The 17,516-nt window shown below is 38.3% G+C and overlaps 1 protein-coding gene across 2 annotated transcripts in view; it reads right to left on the minus strand.

Moving 5' to 3' along the window:
• The window catches only part of LOC108751526, a 305,551-nt gene that overhangs the window by 246,891 nt on the left and 41,144 nt on the right, over positions 1-17,516 (minus strand). For both annotated transcript variants that reach the window (XM_018491760.1, XM_018491761.1), the window contains exon 3: positions 4,328-4,525. In XM_018491760.1, the coding sequence (XP_018347262.1) occupies positions 4,328-4,525 (198 nt within the window). The remainder of the gene's footprint in view (positions 1-4,327; positions 4,526-17,516) is intronic.

A 17,516-nucleotide genomic window follows, 5' to 3' on the forward strand; every position in this document is an offset into this window, starting at 1 on the left:
AAATATTTTTAATATTTTTCATAGCGCGAATCGCGTATAAAATTAATACAAAGCGTAGAATGCGATTTACGGAAACAGGTTGTCGAGCAATGTATCTTCCGCTTCCCGAATGCTACCACTGCGTTGTCGTTACTATCTTCGCCGCTACCTTCGCGAAGCGATGACAACCAGCAGAGGCTATCTTATCGCAATCTGCAATCGAAGCGAAGCGACGCGACGTACGCGTAGTTACGTGTTTTATAGCCCGTTACTGTTTCGTGCGTGCACATATAATAGGATATGCAGCACTGCCGCCGTTCGCCGGATCCGCTCGGCAATTCGACGATGTGACCAAGGGTATCATTAGAAATTCGTCTCACTTTTTGCACGGATCAACGCCGGAGGCAGCAAACAATTATGCAATCCGTTGCCTTCCTGGCTTATGCAAAAGAGTGTCCACCCTGTGTGTGAGTGGGCATTTCATTACTCTCATAATTATTACGTAAATTACCGAATAATTATGTAGCTTTTAATCGGGATCGTCAACCTGAACGAATGATACACGTCTCGATAGCCGAATAAAAAACGAGATAGCATTATTGATCAGCTATTATTTTTCCGTTTTAATTCATTATCTTTTTCTTCGAAAAATTATATCGACACTTCTATGTAATTTTATGTAATTTTGCATAACGAGTAACAACCAACTGTCTGAAGAAATAATGCGCGTTCTAATATTCAAAGAAAGAAATGTATTATAAAATATTTTTGCGCATTAACATTTTGTGAAAAGTATGACAGCTTTAATCATTAAAATTATGTAATTAATAATTTACTTATATTATATTTAGTAGTATAAAAAGAAAAAAGAAAGAGAAATAGAGAGAACCAATGATAAATGATGACAGATATTATATATCTTTTTCATGAATCTTGAGATAATCTTACACTGTTAGAAATGTTCTGAAATTTTATATTAACTATTAAGTAAGTTAATTTTATTAACTTTTAACACAATTTAAATTTAATTTCATGACATTACGTTAAATTTAATATATTTTTCATGAAAATTTATGAAATTTAATGTACACGTTCATTTCATTTAAGTAACTACTGTAACTTAATTTTCAGTTAAATCATTCATTACTTTTAAATTCGTTCATAACCACGAGCTTCATGTACGTGTAAAGGAAGCTCGTAGTTACATTTCTAACAGTATATCTAGCAATAATAGCATCAGTCTAAATGTTAAAGATTTTATAATAAAAAATCGACGCAAAAAATAAACAAAATTTGCGTGAATTTTTGAATATTGTTATGATTTTTATCAAATTAAAATGTGACACTTACGTACAGATGACTCAAACTTTTTACTCAACTCGAGAAATAAAAGTATAGTTTTACTGAATTCAGTAAAAGCTGAAATCATCTCAATGAAAAGCGAAGGCGAAATTCATGCGGTATGGTATTGCGGCGTAAAGGTACCTACGCTTGAAATACATTCGAAAAATTCGATGTAGAGAAGCGGAAGCACCATGGGAGGTAGCATCATCGCGTTCGAAACGATCATGAAATCGTGTTGCCGCGCGATAGGATACGCGTGGGCCGGCGTTTCCCGTTTCTGTCGGCGGCGCCGAGCTCATGCATTCGCGAGATTAAGGCAGAAGGAGATCAGCGGATAACATATTGGCGGAGATATATATTGGTGGTTTACACGAAGGTTGAGACTCTGGTCCGAACGATTGTAAGTCGAGGCCCACAGCCTTCAATCATTGTCAATCGGTTCGGACAGAGCACCGTTATGATGTCTTCGTGCTATCGTCGTCCCATAGGATACACCTATACCATTCTTTAACAACATTCCTACGTCGCCACGCAGTCCCGTTCTTCGCGAATATTTGCGAGGGCACATCGCTGACATCATTAGTGTCATATTGTGTATACTGTTAAGTTCGCAAAAAAAAAAAAAAAATTACTTTTTGCTGCTTTAAAAAAATTATTAAAACTATTAAAACTATCATTTATAACATACAAGGATATTAGCTTTTAATTACAAGTTCGACAATCCTTCGTCATATTAATCCAGCAAAGCCTCCGTGCAAATACACAGTCGTCAAATAATATTTCATACAGAAGATATATTGTGAGATGTAAGAGATATATATTGTTAGATACAGAAGATATATTGTAGAAGATAGAAATATTTCAAGTACGAGATTCTATCGTTTTACGAGACTAAACGATGTTTGTCATCACTTATAAATGTAGATATACTGACGACGAAAAAGACGTGCGACATACAACAGTGTCGCTCGTTAAGATTGCTCCGCTCGTAACCAGAGACATTGATAAGTAGAATAAGTAAAATCGGAGACTGGGGTACGAGAACGCAAAGGATGTTTGATCCAAGCAAACAGATTTTATGAGCCCGACCGTTCGCGTACGTAACAGTTAACTCGGGCGAAGTGCCTCCTCTCCGTGGCACATTATCTCTCAGTGCAGGACGATAAAACGCAAACGACGGATGAGGAAAAAAAATGACATCGGTGGGGGAGGGGGAGGAGGAGGGGGAGGAGAAGACAGCCAGGCGAGATACGAGATGTAAATATTCGTGAAGCGTCCGTGGGTGCTGGATCTCATAGTAAAGATACTAGACCGACAATGCAGGTGCGTATCCCAAGCAAGTACCTTCTTGCTTAAGAAGCAAGAGTACAGAAAGGTTTTTTGACTTTACTGAAGTACCTAAAAATTTAGCTAGCTTTAGATAATAATTTTGTTGGTAACTATCAAAATAATTATCTAGAACGGTCAGAATTGATTGCTAGAATATCGAAACTTTTTGCAATATTGCTCATCATGCTTAAGATTCCTACGTAATTATTTTAATGTAACAAAATTATTTTCAGATCTGTATATCTAACTAAATTTTGAGATACTTCAGCAAAATCGTTCTCTCTCTGTACGTGCTCTATCGTAATATAATCTATATAACGATACTTATCGATACAATACTTATTGTCCCTCAACTGTGCAAGTAATAAAAGAGCAGCCGATCGAGCGGTTTGCAGATTTTAAATCTTGTATAATCCACTCTTACATTACTTTCTTATCTCTTGAGCGTTCGCTACGTAGACTACGTTTCGTCGGTAAATTTCGTAAATGTATTTAATGTAAACGAAAGAGAAAAAGAGATTGTAATCTATTCATACTCTTCAGCGAAACTACAAAATATTTCAAAATCATATTTTTTTTATACATATATAATAGAGAAATTTTAGAGGAAATACTCATATGTCACTATCGGAAATTTGCGTATTTATTCTTCTTGAATATCTACTCCTTGAATCAATTTCGACGTTGTATGCACTAGCCGTATTGTTATGCAAATTACCATGGCGCCGTTCTTGTGACATTTATCTTATCGCAATAGAACAAACCGCACTACTTTGAGTAGCAATCCCGTGCTAATGACGACGAGTTCAATTAAACTGTCGTAGACGATGGCTGAAGCAAACGGTCGGCCAACCCTCAAAGCGACATAACGAAGAAACAACCCCGCTTTTAATATCTGTTCTCGCGAATTACCAGCAACCCTTTACCCACAATAGAGTGAAAGAAACCGGGTCGGAGCACGTGGCCTACACGTGTTTAATTGCGAATTGTGAGGGTACATGGTATCTCGAGAGAGCATTCGCGGACGAACCCAACCGATATCTCAAATTCGTGAGAGGCACACGAGTGCATTAATTAAGATCCCTCGAAAAGGGTTAAGGCAATTAAAAGGGTAATCTTTCAAATGATTTAAATTTCACAGCCACAGTATCAAATCTATTAAACAAATTGATTGAAAATTTCAACAATATACTCTATTCCTTGAATGTAAATAATTATCTACACCGTTGGAAAATTTGTGTAAAATTTAACACATTAACACGTATCCCAAATACTCAAATTTGTGTTAATTTAATTAGAAAAGCGTTACCACTAAAAACGTTAATTATAAACGTTACAATTACATGTTTGAATAACTTAACTATAATTCAACTAGATAAAATACACTGTAAGTAAACTTGTACGACTGTAAGTAAAATGGTAAACCACTCGATGTAATTTTACGACTTCCGATACTCGTGGCATTTTAAAAAGCAGAGAGTAACTGGAATTTTGTAATCATAACCCGCGAACAGGATCCCACATATCTAACCGTACATGGAGAGCATACGCCTGATTACTTTAATCACTTCGCGGAATTATCTATCTGTAAGCAGCTTCCTTTAATTGCACTTTTATCGTATCATTTCAGGATAATACGCTAATGGCATAATTATCACGTTGTAAAGAAACTTACCGTTTCGGAGGCGACATTCTTGACTTCCGCTAGAAGGACTGCAGCAGGTGAGAGATAAGTCCGGACGAAGTTCTCCAAGTTGCCGTGATAAGCGCAAACTAGGATGTCCCGTGCTTGTCTTATCAGTAAATTCATAACACTGTCGCCGTAAATTGGACCGAGTAAATTCCGAACCAGAGAAGCAAAGTCCCCACGATTCTGCAATAAAACAATTCGGTGATTTTTATAATTTGAAAGCCAATTTTAAATTATCGCGCGTTATATAATTAATTTTTGTCGCGCGTATACAACAAGACACAGCGAAACGTCTATGAAAAGTGACACATATTGTGCGTGAAATAATTATAAAAATATGAAAAATAATAATGAGAAATTTCATTTAATCAAGAATCTTTCATAAATGCAATGCAAAAATCGCCATGGCTCATTTTGTGGACTACGCATCGCAACATTGATCACACGTTTTCAACACATGTCCGGATACCGGAAGCAATCGAGACGGAAAAAAATCGATCAGTTTCGCGGATCCATTTACGGAATTACGATGGCCACACGCAAAATCTGTTACTGACAGTTATCCCCCTCGACGTGAGGGTAAACAAGGGGAACGTGATTTGGACTCTGTGACAAAAGCTGGCAGAATCTCTAGCCAGGGGTGCAGCAACACCCACGGGAGAGAAACGTCAATATTCCTCCCGAGCGCATCGCTTAAACCAATACCAGTTTAGAACATTATTCTTGAAGCGCATCTGTGCAAAATCGTATCAGCTGCATATAGTGCTTCCATTGATATCCTTAACTTGCCAATGTAAACAGAAGCATGAAATAAATCAATGACTTTTAAACATTATCGTGGTTCTAGAACGTAGTAATAATTTATTATAAGGGCTGGCAATGTCCGAATGGACGCTTTGATTATACTTTATTTTTAAAAAAAATTCCCCTCTCTCATCTTTTTTCGAAAAATTATTTTACAATTTATTTCAACATTAGATTAATCTTTAAATTAATTATTTTATTAAGTAGACTAAAAGAGTACAATCTCTTTCCTTTCATAAATTTCCTGAAAATAGTTATCTTCTTCTATAATGGTACTTATCTAATATCATATACATAGCGATACGTTTACATATTTAATTAGTCAAATTTCAGTTGCTAAAAATGCAAAACGTTTTCTTAACTTTCCAAAATCCCTGATCTCCTAAATCCCTGATAATTCAATAAAATCGACGCAAGATATCGCCTCAACCTAGATCTCCATAAATAGATACACGTTTCCAACAAAATTCCAATTTAAGCGACCAGTTCTCCGCATACCTCCGATAAAAGCAGTCTCTTCTGTAAAACGTCGATATTGCGCCATTCGCGTAATCTCCCTGGCATCGCTTTCCCACCGAGATTCGAATACCAACGTGGACAAGTGGCTGTGTCGTCTTGCGTCCGATGTGGGTGCATTATATCGAGCCGCATCACCGCCTCGAAGTGCATAAACATTGAGGTTTAGCGAAGGTATGCGAGAAACCGGGGGAAGACCGCGCGGTGTAACCATTATACGTGTGCCTGATCGCCCACGTATTTCCGCCCTCATAGTGCGGATGGTCGACCACAACGCGATCGGCAGAGTGTTGAAAGCGCACGAGACTTGTCTTTTCGGAGAAATGTACACCGCCGCCATGGGTTTCACGTGGGATCTGGGTGATCGAGAGCGAAACCGGATGTGGCAAGTATGTGCGAGTAGTACAAAAAGTGCGACTACAATATACAGATTACGACTGCGTGCTCCCATGAATAATGTTCTTTATTCAAATTCAAGTAGAATTTACTTCGGCAAAATTTTAAATTTTAAATTGCCAAAGCTCATTTATTTAGATAATTAATGTTAAAAATTAAAAAATTGTCAAAAAAAAATGGTTGGTAAAAAAGCATTCGCTTAAAATTGGTTAAACGATCTATAAATAAATAATGAATTCTCTTAGATATTCTGTACAATAATTTGTACATCATTTTTAACGCGAAAAATTTATCATAAATATAATAATCCATATACAAAATTCAGACATCGTGAAATTTAGATCAGATAATAACAAGGAATATCTTTGAATGAAAGATGTTTTAAAAACAAAACCCAATGATTCAGTAATAACAAATATTAGATATTATACACGATTATTCACGTTGGTATGTCATAAATTTAAAAAAATTACTATCTGGGTTATAATTACTTCGGGAAGTACTGTCGATAATTCTTGTTCTGTCACGTAGTGCCATCCCACGGGGTGTGCCGATCATAATAACAGACCGACACGAGTCAGTACCAATATTTGACCACCCAAAATTTATGGGAAAGGGTAAGGCGGCACTGTGCATAAAGGACTCGTTAGGGGAGGCGCGCATCTCCCGCAGGGGATTCGTAGGGATGAAAACGGACACACATTTTGGATCCGCATATAAATTAACCGCGATTCACGTGGCAGTGGTTTTAATCGTCTACCTTATGGGCACACGTTGTTTATTAATGTATTTACTCGTGTGAATAGGCAAACCGTGATTTACTGTGGCCTATTCACGTGCTCAAGTGCTAATGCGAAGTGGTCTACGATGAGGAAAGAGTTTAACGTTCTTTTCTAAGAGAAGAGAATCCACAAAACGCGAGAGACTATTACAATAGGACTGAAATTTTATGAAATATCTGCTCCCATGAATCTACAAATTGTTCCAAAAATTAAATTATTTATATCTTACAAGATTACATTATAAAAATAATTGTAATTATCAATAAATTTACTTTTTGTTAAAAACAAAAAATTATTGATAGAGCTTTTTCGAAAGCATTGAGAAACGCATTTAGAAACAAAATGTAAAAAACTGTTTCAAAACATTTATAAATATGCAGGATTTATCAATAGCACAAAAATGTTAAAAATATACCAGTATTTTTACATAATAGATAATGAAAGTAACTATTTAAAAATATAATTTTAATTATTTTTAAAACTTCTCTTTTATTAAAATTCACTAAAAAATATAATAGAGCTAATATATTAATAGATATCCATAATAAATTTGAGAGCAACGAATTCTTTTTATGTGCATCTTGTTTCTGATGTGGCATCGCTTATGCGATGCATGTACTACCTAATGCAAAAGCATAAGAAAAAAAAAGGACAAAGAATTAATGAACTTGATAACTAAGACGCATCTTATTGTACTATGTCGAGCACTGTGTCAGAAAATGCGAAGATATTCGTTCCCCATTTTTTGTATGCACTTGAGCTAACGTGATGAAGGCAAAACATTCCACCCGTGAAATTAGAATCATGCTTTTACATTGAGGTAGAGTCTTGATTAGTCCCTTTGTTTAGCAGTCCGCCTTGTACCTTGTATAATAACGCCACTGCTCGTGAGCTCATCGCGAACGGTAATTTGCATTTTGATCGACGGAATCTCATTTCATAGCCGCAAAGCTATATGGAATTTTAAACAAAAATATTTTTTGACGTAGAGATCGGGGGTAACGCGAAGAGGACGAAATAATATGCTATCAATGGATTAAGGAAGAATCTTGTGAAATTTCAAAAGTATACTAAAGGGATTTCAGAATAGTGAATAAAACGAAAGTAACGTAGATAAAAATTATTTGATTAAATATTCTAAAAATTTATGTAAAAGCAAATTAAATAAAAGCAGAAAATAAAGATTTTTTTAGAAAATAAAAGTTTTCAAATACAATTAAATTCGCACATGTACAATTTCTCACGTAACATTTGACATGAAATTCAAAATGATAAAAAGTAATTTTGGAAATATAAAAACTATAACAATAATAAAAAATCGAGATATCAATTGTACTTTAATTTTGTATATATTGTGAAGCTATATATTGTGAAGCGATTCCTGAGAATAATGCTAAAATGAACGGCTAATGCGACAGTAGATTAAATTTTGACGCAGTTAGACGTATTTAGTCCGTGAAAGGGGTCCGTAACTCCCTAGAATATTGATCAAGTCTCTCAGTTCCCCATTACATTACGCGTGTCGAATTTCAAATTAACCCAGACGCATGTCAAATTCGTCTCGTGCACACGCTTACAACGCGTTTACTTGTTTAGTCAGCTTCCGAATTTCCCACCGTTTTGCGTACGCACCCCCTCTTATCAATTACAGAGGATTTATTACTCAAACACACATGCCTTAGATAAAAAGCTATTCAATATTTTCTCATAAGATGTGCTGTAGGAAATAATCTAACTATCTATAGTGTCAAATTTAATCTCTCTCGCTCTCTCTCTCTCTCTAATTTAAGTTATTAATCGCCTACTCAATATATCGTTATTTTACACTAAAACAATGGTTAAATTTGAAATTATATAGTGTCAAATTTAACCATCGTTTTAGTTCGTTATAAGATAACGATATAATGAATAGGCGCAATAGCGACTTAAATTAAAAAGGTTTTTGACACTATAAATTTAACAGTGGACGTTTAAATATTGCTTGACATTAAAATCTCTTTGGTTAAAATGTTACAAATCGAAAATTGCTATATTCAAACATAGTAAATTAATAATTCGCAACGCGAAACCACTGCGTACTTTACGTATCCAAAGATTCGACGAGGATTAAGAAAGTAGTACATGTATGTTACGAAATATTAAGAACCGCCTGGCATGGGGCAACTCTCGACGATATTTTCTCGAGCGTGTCTGTCGACCGCCCATACAGCCAAGCCAGCCATGTATTCCCGCGAATACGCGCCGCGACGCGACGTTCCGATAATTATCGAAAAACGCGCAAGGGGTCGGCCGTCATTAATTAAATAGCCGTACAAATACGGGGGAAACCTATCGGAAGCGAAGCGGCCGCACGCCGTTACACAATACACCAGAAGCAACCGCAATATCCATCAATGCTACGCTCTGTTCAGAGCCACGATAATGCAACGGACCACCGTTGCGAGCCGTTAGAGAGAGAGAGATTCGCGAAAGGGAGGCTGAGTTGCACGAGAGAGAGAGAGAGAGAGAGAGAGGAGAGAAAAAGAGGAGAGAAAGAGAAGAAGCCGGGAGAGGTACGCAGCATGGAAACGGGCATTAATCAATCCGCGCACGTGGAAAGCAGCGGCGGTTTAGCGGTGCGACGGAGCGGTGCCTCACTTGGCTTAATAAAGTTGCAAATCGTTTCTGCGCATGTACACGTCGTGATTAGACGCGTGACACGCGTTACGCTATCCGCGTGCATATCTATAAGAAGACCGTTTACACCCGTTTAAAAAGCACCACGTGTCTGTCCGTCACGTTCTCCATCGTAGCAACATTCTCTCCGTCGTGCGAGCGCGAACCATGATACGTGAACGCCTCTCGCGACTTTTTAAATGTCCGCCAATTAAAAAATCGGCCTACTATACGCGTTATAAAAGCAGATAAGAAGTTTGATACGATCGTTTCTCGGATCAGAATTTAATTGAACGCTCGGTGAACACTCATGATTTTTTCGTATATCGATACGATATCCAGCAATCTGATTTGATTTAATATATTTCTTGGGAAATTGTCGATTTCTCCAAAAAATACTTTAATTAAGTGAAAAAATACTTAAAAAATACTTCAATTAAATTAAATCATCGTTGTACAATTATGCACAAATTATGCCACTTTAGATTGTCGGAAATTGCATAATAAACGAAAAAAAATTATGAGTAAACCGTTTAAATTATAAACTATGATCGAACACATTAATACTTATCGTATATAAAGTATCAAACAAATGCAATCCATTACTTGTAAAGACTAAACTTGTTAGAGATATTGTCATTACCTCGCTTATTGACTTTATAACTTTCTTTTTATATGTTTCTAGTTTCTCTGTACATCACATGTTATTGTATTCAATAAAATTTTTATTTACTAATTTTTACAATTTGATATTTCATTCTAATTTCTAGATTTTCTTTCGTACAAGAATGAAGGACGAAGTAGCATATCAAGCGCTTTCATGACCTGATATATACTCGCTGCAATCGAACTGCTCGAGGACATTATCCGGAGTGCATCAACCGCATCGAAGTTGATAATCTGACACGTACATTAATCATTGTCAAGCAGGACAGAAAATCATAATCACGCGGAAACAAAACGCACGTAAAAGTTCTATAATTACAGAAGATGTATCTTCCTCTGAAAGGTTATACCAGAAGTTAAATTGCACACTGCATATTATTTAACCATCTCTCAGACAAGATAAATCAGAGCTACTAAGAATAAGAACGTTCTACAAGACAGCTGACTGCGAAGAAAAGATGTCAATATATTTTTTCGTCTCTTTTTACAAAAGAAGCGTCATTTTTTTTTTATAAACGCAGGAAATCCGTAATTCCCCCCCCCCCTCTCTCTCTCTCTCTCTCTAGGAAAAAACCAATTTATTAATCTTCACATAAATTGCGGGGAAATGTCATCGTTCGCAAGCACCGTTATTAGCGAAACCGAGAAATCCGTGAGTTACCTTCTCGTAAGAGCGTTCGCGCGACGAAAGATTAGTCGCTGCCACGGGTCGCAGCGACGGGTCACGGCTGCCACGGCACCCTGTATATAGGACGGTGACGTCACCGTGGGTTACCTACGAGAGCGAAGTGTGTATAAAATGCATCCGGTGGGTGTGTCGCTCCCATACCCTTTGTAACTCCGGCTGGCGCTAGGAGCGACGAGGCCGCTATTACAAACGCCGCCGTTTAACCGGCGCACGAAAGGGAAGGTAATCGTGCGCGCACCGTATCCCATTTTGTCAGCCTTAAATTCTTAACCTACCTCTGGGATCAATGTCGCAATCTTATCTTCAAGGCACAAATTCAGTCTCTCGCCTCTACAGCTTTCTTGAAAATCCAACAAAAAGAGACAAAAGGAAATTCCCGCGAGATGCACTGAAAGGTTCACGCGTCCAGTCAGTTTAGCATGAGGCAATTTCTTGAATTTAATTATAGAATGTAAATGAAAATTATTCGTTTCACCATAACAGGAGGTGAGTTAGTAACAAAGTTATTAAAAATAAAATCAGAATTCTAAATAATTTACGATTTCCATGAAATGATACATTAGTTTCACATGCACACACGATATATTCCTAGGAGCGAAGGAAGAAAGGAACGAGACCCAAACAACTAATCGTGAGCGGAGTAAGCGCTTTAATTCCCATAACTGCACGCTTAATTTGCGTTACACGCTAAATCGCGTGACGCTAAAAGATAGAGGAAACGATCGCGCGTCAGCACCGCGCAACAACTTCCTGAAGATCGGTTCTTCGGGGCCCGCGTCTATCGTATGTGTCTGCGTAAGAGAAATTTACTCTCGAATTAAAATTACTTTCGACGAATTTTTGCCCGCAGACGCGTTTGTAGAAGTAGTAATTTAAGCTGCTTAAACTGCTAAGACATCTCTCTTCTTTCTCACTAAATTCGCTGTTTATTGATTAACATTCGATAACGGTCGACAATATGATCTATTACGTCAATAATAATGTATTCTCGTTAGCGAAGTCAGAAATCAGAGTGCAAACGACGTGAGCAAGAAGGACGGTAAATGAGAATTGAGAATGACATTTTTCACTCTAGACTTAAAAAGTACAATAGATTTAAAAAGAATCGAAAACCTGATCTCACATAATCGCATTTTCTACCTTTATTTGCCGCAAAGTAATTCCACGGCAAAGAAGTAATTCCAGTAATAAATACTCGTACATGCTTACCGCATGTGTATTTCGAAATAAATTGGGGAAAGTCAAATAATGTCGAATAACAGACGATAATAATGGAGATGTGACAGATCGCACGAGACGATCATTTATAAACCCCTGTCGTTTAACTCTCTCCGACTGTTTGAAAAATTCCGGAAGTTATTCCGCGCGAATTGGATTGACATTCTCTCTCCTGGAAACCCGTTCTTTACAGAAAGAAGTATCTTGCGAGACTTAATGACAGTTATTTGATCGCGTGCGTTTCGCGATGTTGACGAGGGTACTTACACCGTTTCATTTGTTTCTAGTATGATTCATGCGAAAATATAGGCGACTTAGAAGCGTATTTTAGAAGAATACTATAACTGCATGAAGAATGTTGAAAGAAAGCTCGCCGCCGACAAGGAGAGTGTGCTCGCAGTGTACTAATTAGCACTAATAAATACTAATCGAGTGAGTCACGAATAATTGCCGTTCGTGTTATCCAACTGTAACGCGAACGGCACTTTGCATGCGAACGAGCTTGCCACCGTCCACGCCTGCGGAAAGTCGATTTCGAATCGTTACACCAACGCCACGATAATCTCCCAATTCCCATAAATCGCGTCATTTTCGAAACAGCGTCGATTAACCAGAAATCAGGCGCAATACTTACGTAATAGACAATTCTACCGCGACAATGACGGGCCGTGTCGCAAAATGAATCCAACCGAGAGAAATGACCCGACGAAATGATCGCGCAGCCAAGTGCTCGTATATTAAAACACGTATGGTACGTACGAATCGTCAACGTAAAGGCGTGTTATGTTCGCTTTTATCGCGCGGCACTCTTTCATCTCGTAGAATATTCATTTCATCTAACAGCGAGCCTGTGATATGGATAAACATGACAGTTATCACACAGGTAGATACAGCAGATTATCACTTGGTATTCTTGTACCCTGCAGATAAGAATGGCAGATAAAAACTAGAGTACACGCATACAGGTATAAAGAACACGAAGGGTCTATATGAAGGAAGATAAGGATAGGGAGAGCCGAAGGGGGGTTCCGTTCAAGCATCGCTATTTTCCGCGAGCAGATTACTCCGGCTACCTCACCCGTGCGAAGGCAAAGTAAACTTCTCCGGTTAAAAGAAGAGAAAAGGGAGAGACTTTCACCTCGACCACGGCCTCGCGCGCGCGCGCTTGGCACGACGATCACGAAGGATCCTACTCTCGTACATGAAGGAGAGGATGAATCCCTCGGCGCGCGCGAGCGAGCGAGTGCCGGGCAGCTCTTCAAACGGAACAGCACGCGGAATGAAATCCCTCTTCTACCGGCGCGGCGGACCAGCTCGGCTCGGCTCGGCGCGGTGCACGGAAACGTCCCTCCTGGCGACTCGTAGGTGGAAACTCGAGTCTCGTGCTCGTACCGATCGACCACAGGAGCAACCACCTCTTGAGTGGCATGAGAGGCGAGTGCACCGTGTTCGCTCTCGCTCTCTCTCTCTCTCTCTCTCTCTCTCTCTCACTCTCGCTCTATCTCTTCGCTTCTTTCTATCTTCTCGGCTTTTTCCGCTTACTCCGGCTGCTTTTATTAACCCTGAACCAACCATACACGCTTCTGGCAGCGACGATACTGCAAATATTTGTCCACCGATTCTACGCCGTTCACAAGCGGAGTGGAAGCGGAAAGGTCGCTGCCCTTAGTCGACAGCCGTGATGGAAATTATTGTAAATCTGTACAAGCGGAGTGATTCACGCCGCAGAAGAGTAGAAAATGCTGCCAATTGTCAAAATTTTTCGGTTAAACAAAAAAAAAATAGAATAAATGAATATGAAGCGGGCATAAAATTAGGAGTAATATTAAAATAGATGCAAGATATAAATTAGTAATGAAAAAGATGTAAGCATTAATAAATTTGCAAGTCATTGTACTCTACGAAGAACTATAAATTTATATATTCACACAAAAAATAATACATTTTCGCACGTTACTCATATACATTAATTGTAGATTATCCCTCTCTATACACACGTCAAACGTACATTTAAACATATTTCTTCGGAATAATATCTTCGGAGAAATTAATGAATATAAATATAAAAATCTCTAATAAAATATTGATTCATCGCATATTAATACATGCATTAACAAATCTTCTAATACAAGCAAGTACTTACAGTATACCAAAGTTCTGAATCTTTTCTCCAATAATATATATAACCCGAAGATATTTACTGTAAAATAATTTATCCTGTAGTATGTGTAGACTAAATAATGCAGCTCAACTGAAAAATCAGAACGAGACATTCTGTAACGAAACCTCTTCGTTTCTCAAGTGGATTAATCAGATTTCACCGCAAAACCTCATCAGACCTCACAGTGCAACGTTAACTTAAATTACCGGTATAATATCCGTCGACAGTTGCGACAATAATCGTGATTCAGATTTAAGGTGCGATTAAGCCTAAAACGTGACTGCCAATCGCTGGAATATTAGGCTAACTTCTAGAGAAAGACCAAAAAATAGCAACAATGATTAGCAATAATTTCCCGATAATCATAGTAATGCACTTCAGTTTCGTCTTACGAAATTTATGCTTATGAGTGAATCACGACGCTCAATTGCGATAGAAAGATCATCTTTCATTAGGATTGCTTTGTCATAAGAGCAACAAGAGCCACTTTTGTGTGTGGCAAGATACCTTTGATGAAATCGAAATACCCTTGCCTGACAATCTCGATCGTCTCGATCAAAATTTAATACAAGAAATTCATCAACAGCACATTACAACTTTCCCTGTCCAAACGCTTCCGCATCGACGAGAAAGTTAACACCATCGATGATTCTAATCGCGATATCTTTTCAATATTATATTTTTACCGAAAACGTATTAAAAATATTTTGTACTATTACATTTATCTCATATCCTTGTATTGAGGCTGAGATGTTGTTAGCTTCCCTGATAGATAACATTATTATGACACGAATTATATTTCGATTGTTACTCTGCAAAATATTCATATTACCTTGTCCCTCCCTTTTCTCAAAGCAAGCAGTTATACATGCACGGTAGAAAGTCAGAGGGATTTCTTTCTTTGACGCATTTACAGTCGATGACATCAGTCGTTTCTAAACAAAGCAAATCTCTCCACGAAGACATACAAAGTGTTGTACGAAAAAAAATTACGTCACTCCACGTTCGTTATTGTCGCCTTGCGACAGAAACAGAAAGATGACGACCGCTCAATCGGAATTTCAATTCATTTGCCGACTCGTCCTTTCTCTCTTTCTCTATCGGCGCGCCCATTTACGACATATTACACCTGGTAACAGACGCGAACACACCATGAAAGAGGAACGGGTAGCTCAAGAGAGCTCATTCGCGCGAATAATTAAGCGAGACCACCACCCATGCGGCATGTCTCGAGTTCTGAGCGTGCCTATCAACGTGTATAATTATCTTGTGAAAGATAATTAATCAACACTCTTAAAATCAAAGAAGCAGAGGTTTACTATTTCAGAAAGAATGCTTTAAAATAAACAGTCCTAATATGTTCCACTGAGACAAAAAATAGTCCTGGCAACTATAAAGTGACAATATTTTTTAATTTAAGTACAATATATCTACAATTAGTTTTACAAAGTAATATTCAATTATTTTATCCTGATTATTTTACAAAACTAGTTGCAGGTACTTAAATTTTAGAGTTGTGTCAATTTATAGTTGGCAGAACTATTTTTTTTTTTTTCTTTCTTTGTGGAGATTAGAAAATGAAGAAAGAAAAGAAGAAGGTCTAATTCAATATTACGCTATTTAACCGACTATTAAAGATGAAGGTTGTCGTTTCTTTATAGGTAAGTGACATGCAACAACGCGATTTCTTGTTACTGTTACAACCCCTAATAACAAAGCGAAGCAATCATTCTCACGCGTCATGTTTTAAGGCTACGAGCTGGCCTCCTCGTGACGGCAATATTTCGTATCACAGTAATCGGTAGCAGTGCATATACATACGTACGCGTTAAAGGATCGGCACGATAATCGCGCATGGATCTTTGTAAAACTGAGTAATGGAGCACATTACGTTAGCGAGCGACTCCGATGGTATTACATTGTACGTTGAAGAGCGAAGTAAACGAAGAATGTCGGGGACGCGTGAGAATAGAAACATCTCGCGAAGAGGAATCTGCGCCTCCCTGCCGTCTCTTTAATCGGTGCCAACTGTAGTTTCACTCTGAAATTTATAATCCCTAACACGACGGCGTTATATGAACCTGCCGCCGCTAATGACTTCGCCTGTGCAAACGGCCAATCGATTTTGAGGGGGGAAAAAAAAAAAGAGGCGAGATCTCGCCTCATATGAAAGCGAGAATCTACTCTCGCCCCTGCGGACGCTGCGATTAGTATGCGATTAAGTCCTGATTTATGGCGGCCGTTAAACGCCTAGATGCGATTGATTTCGTCAATGTCGGCGATCGTTCCAGAGAGCTTTTCGCTCGCGGCGCGTTGGTGGTCAGCATCACGTTGGGCTACATCGTTAATCGAGATCAGTGAAATCAATCCTGAGACGAATCGAGAAGAAAAAAGCAAATACGAGCACGTCGTTATAGAAATTTGTTGCATGATACTGAGCTCATATACTGAGCATATTAACTACAGATTAATGTAATAACTGATAAAACGCTAAAAGTGCGCCGAGCATATAGATCCGTGTTTTCACCGCGTTAAACGTTGCTGTCCGAGTCTGACATTCGCTTGACTAATACGGGGGATTGCTTACGGCAACGAGAATCGGACAGCCACATTTAACGTTAAACGTACACGGACTGTCGCGCGTGTTGCTCCATCGGACAGCCTAGTGAGCGTGTTCAGTCATACGCTTTTTCGAGGGATGACGGGTGGGGACGACGCGGTGCCTTTTGCAACAAAACCCGACCGAGTGGTCGATATAGCCAACAGCGTGGGTGGGTGGCGCGTACTCGTTTTCCTCCTCGTCCTAGTATGCCCCCTTAAGGGGCTAATACCATGCAAATGAGAACAGACACAACAGAAACGAAAGGCGAGAACGGTCTTTAACATATTAGTTTGCGAATTTAAATAGGTCGACGTGAATTTAATTGCGTTTTCATTGCCATTTCTAGAATGAGACCAGACCAACCTTAGAAAGTGAATACTGGCGAAAGAAAAGATAGGCAATGATAAAATTTTTTTGTGTTCTGTCGAAAGTTCTGCTTACAATAAAAATCGATTTTTCGTTAACTACAAAAACCTGTCGTTATAAATAAATTAGAAAATTCTAGAATTTGCCTTACACTGAAAGAAAATATTAGCTGCTGCAGCCGATTTTGGATTGCAGCAACTAATTTTTGATTGTGTTAGCCTATCCGCAATGTCAGTATAGAATTTCGATAGGCTAACGCAATTAAAAATTGACTGCTGCAACCAATTAAAAATGCTACGCCATATTCAGCCAATCTTTTC

The sequence above is a fragment of the Trachymyrmex septentrionalis genome, unplaced genomic scaffold (assembly GCF_001594115.1).
Source record: "Trachymyrmex septentrionalis isolate Tsep2-gDNA-1 unplaced genomic scaffold, Tsep1.0 scaffold49, whole genome shotgun sequence".
Lineage (NCBI taxonomy): Eukaryota > Metazoa > Arthropoda > Insecta > Hymenoptera > Formicidae > Trachymyrmex > Trachymyrmex septentrionalis.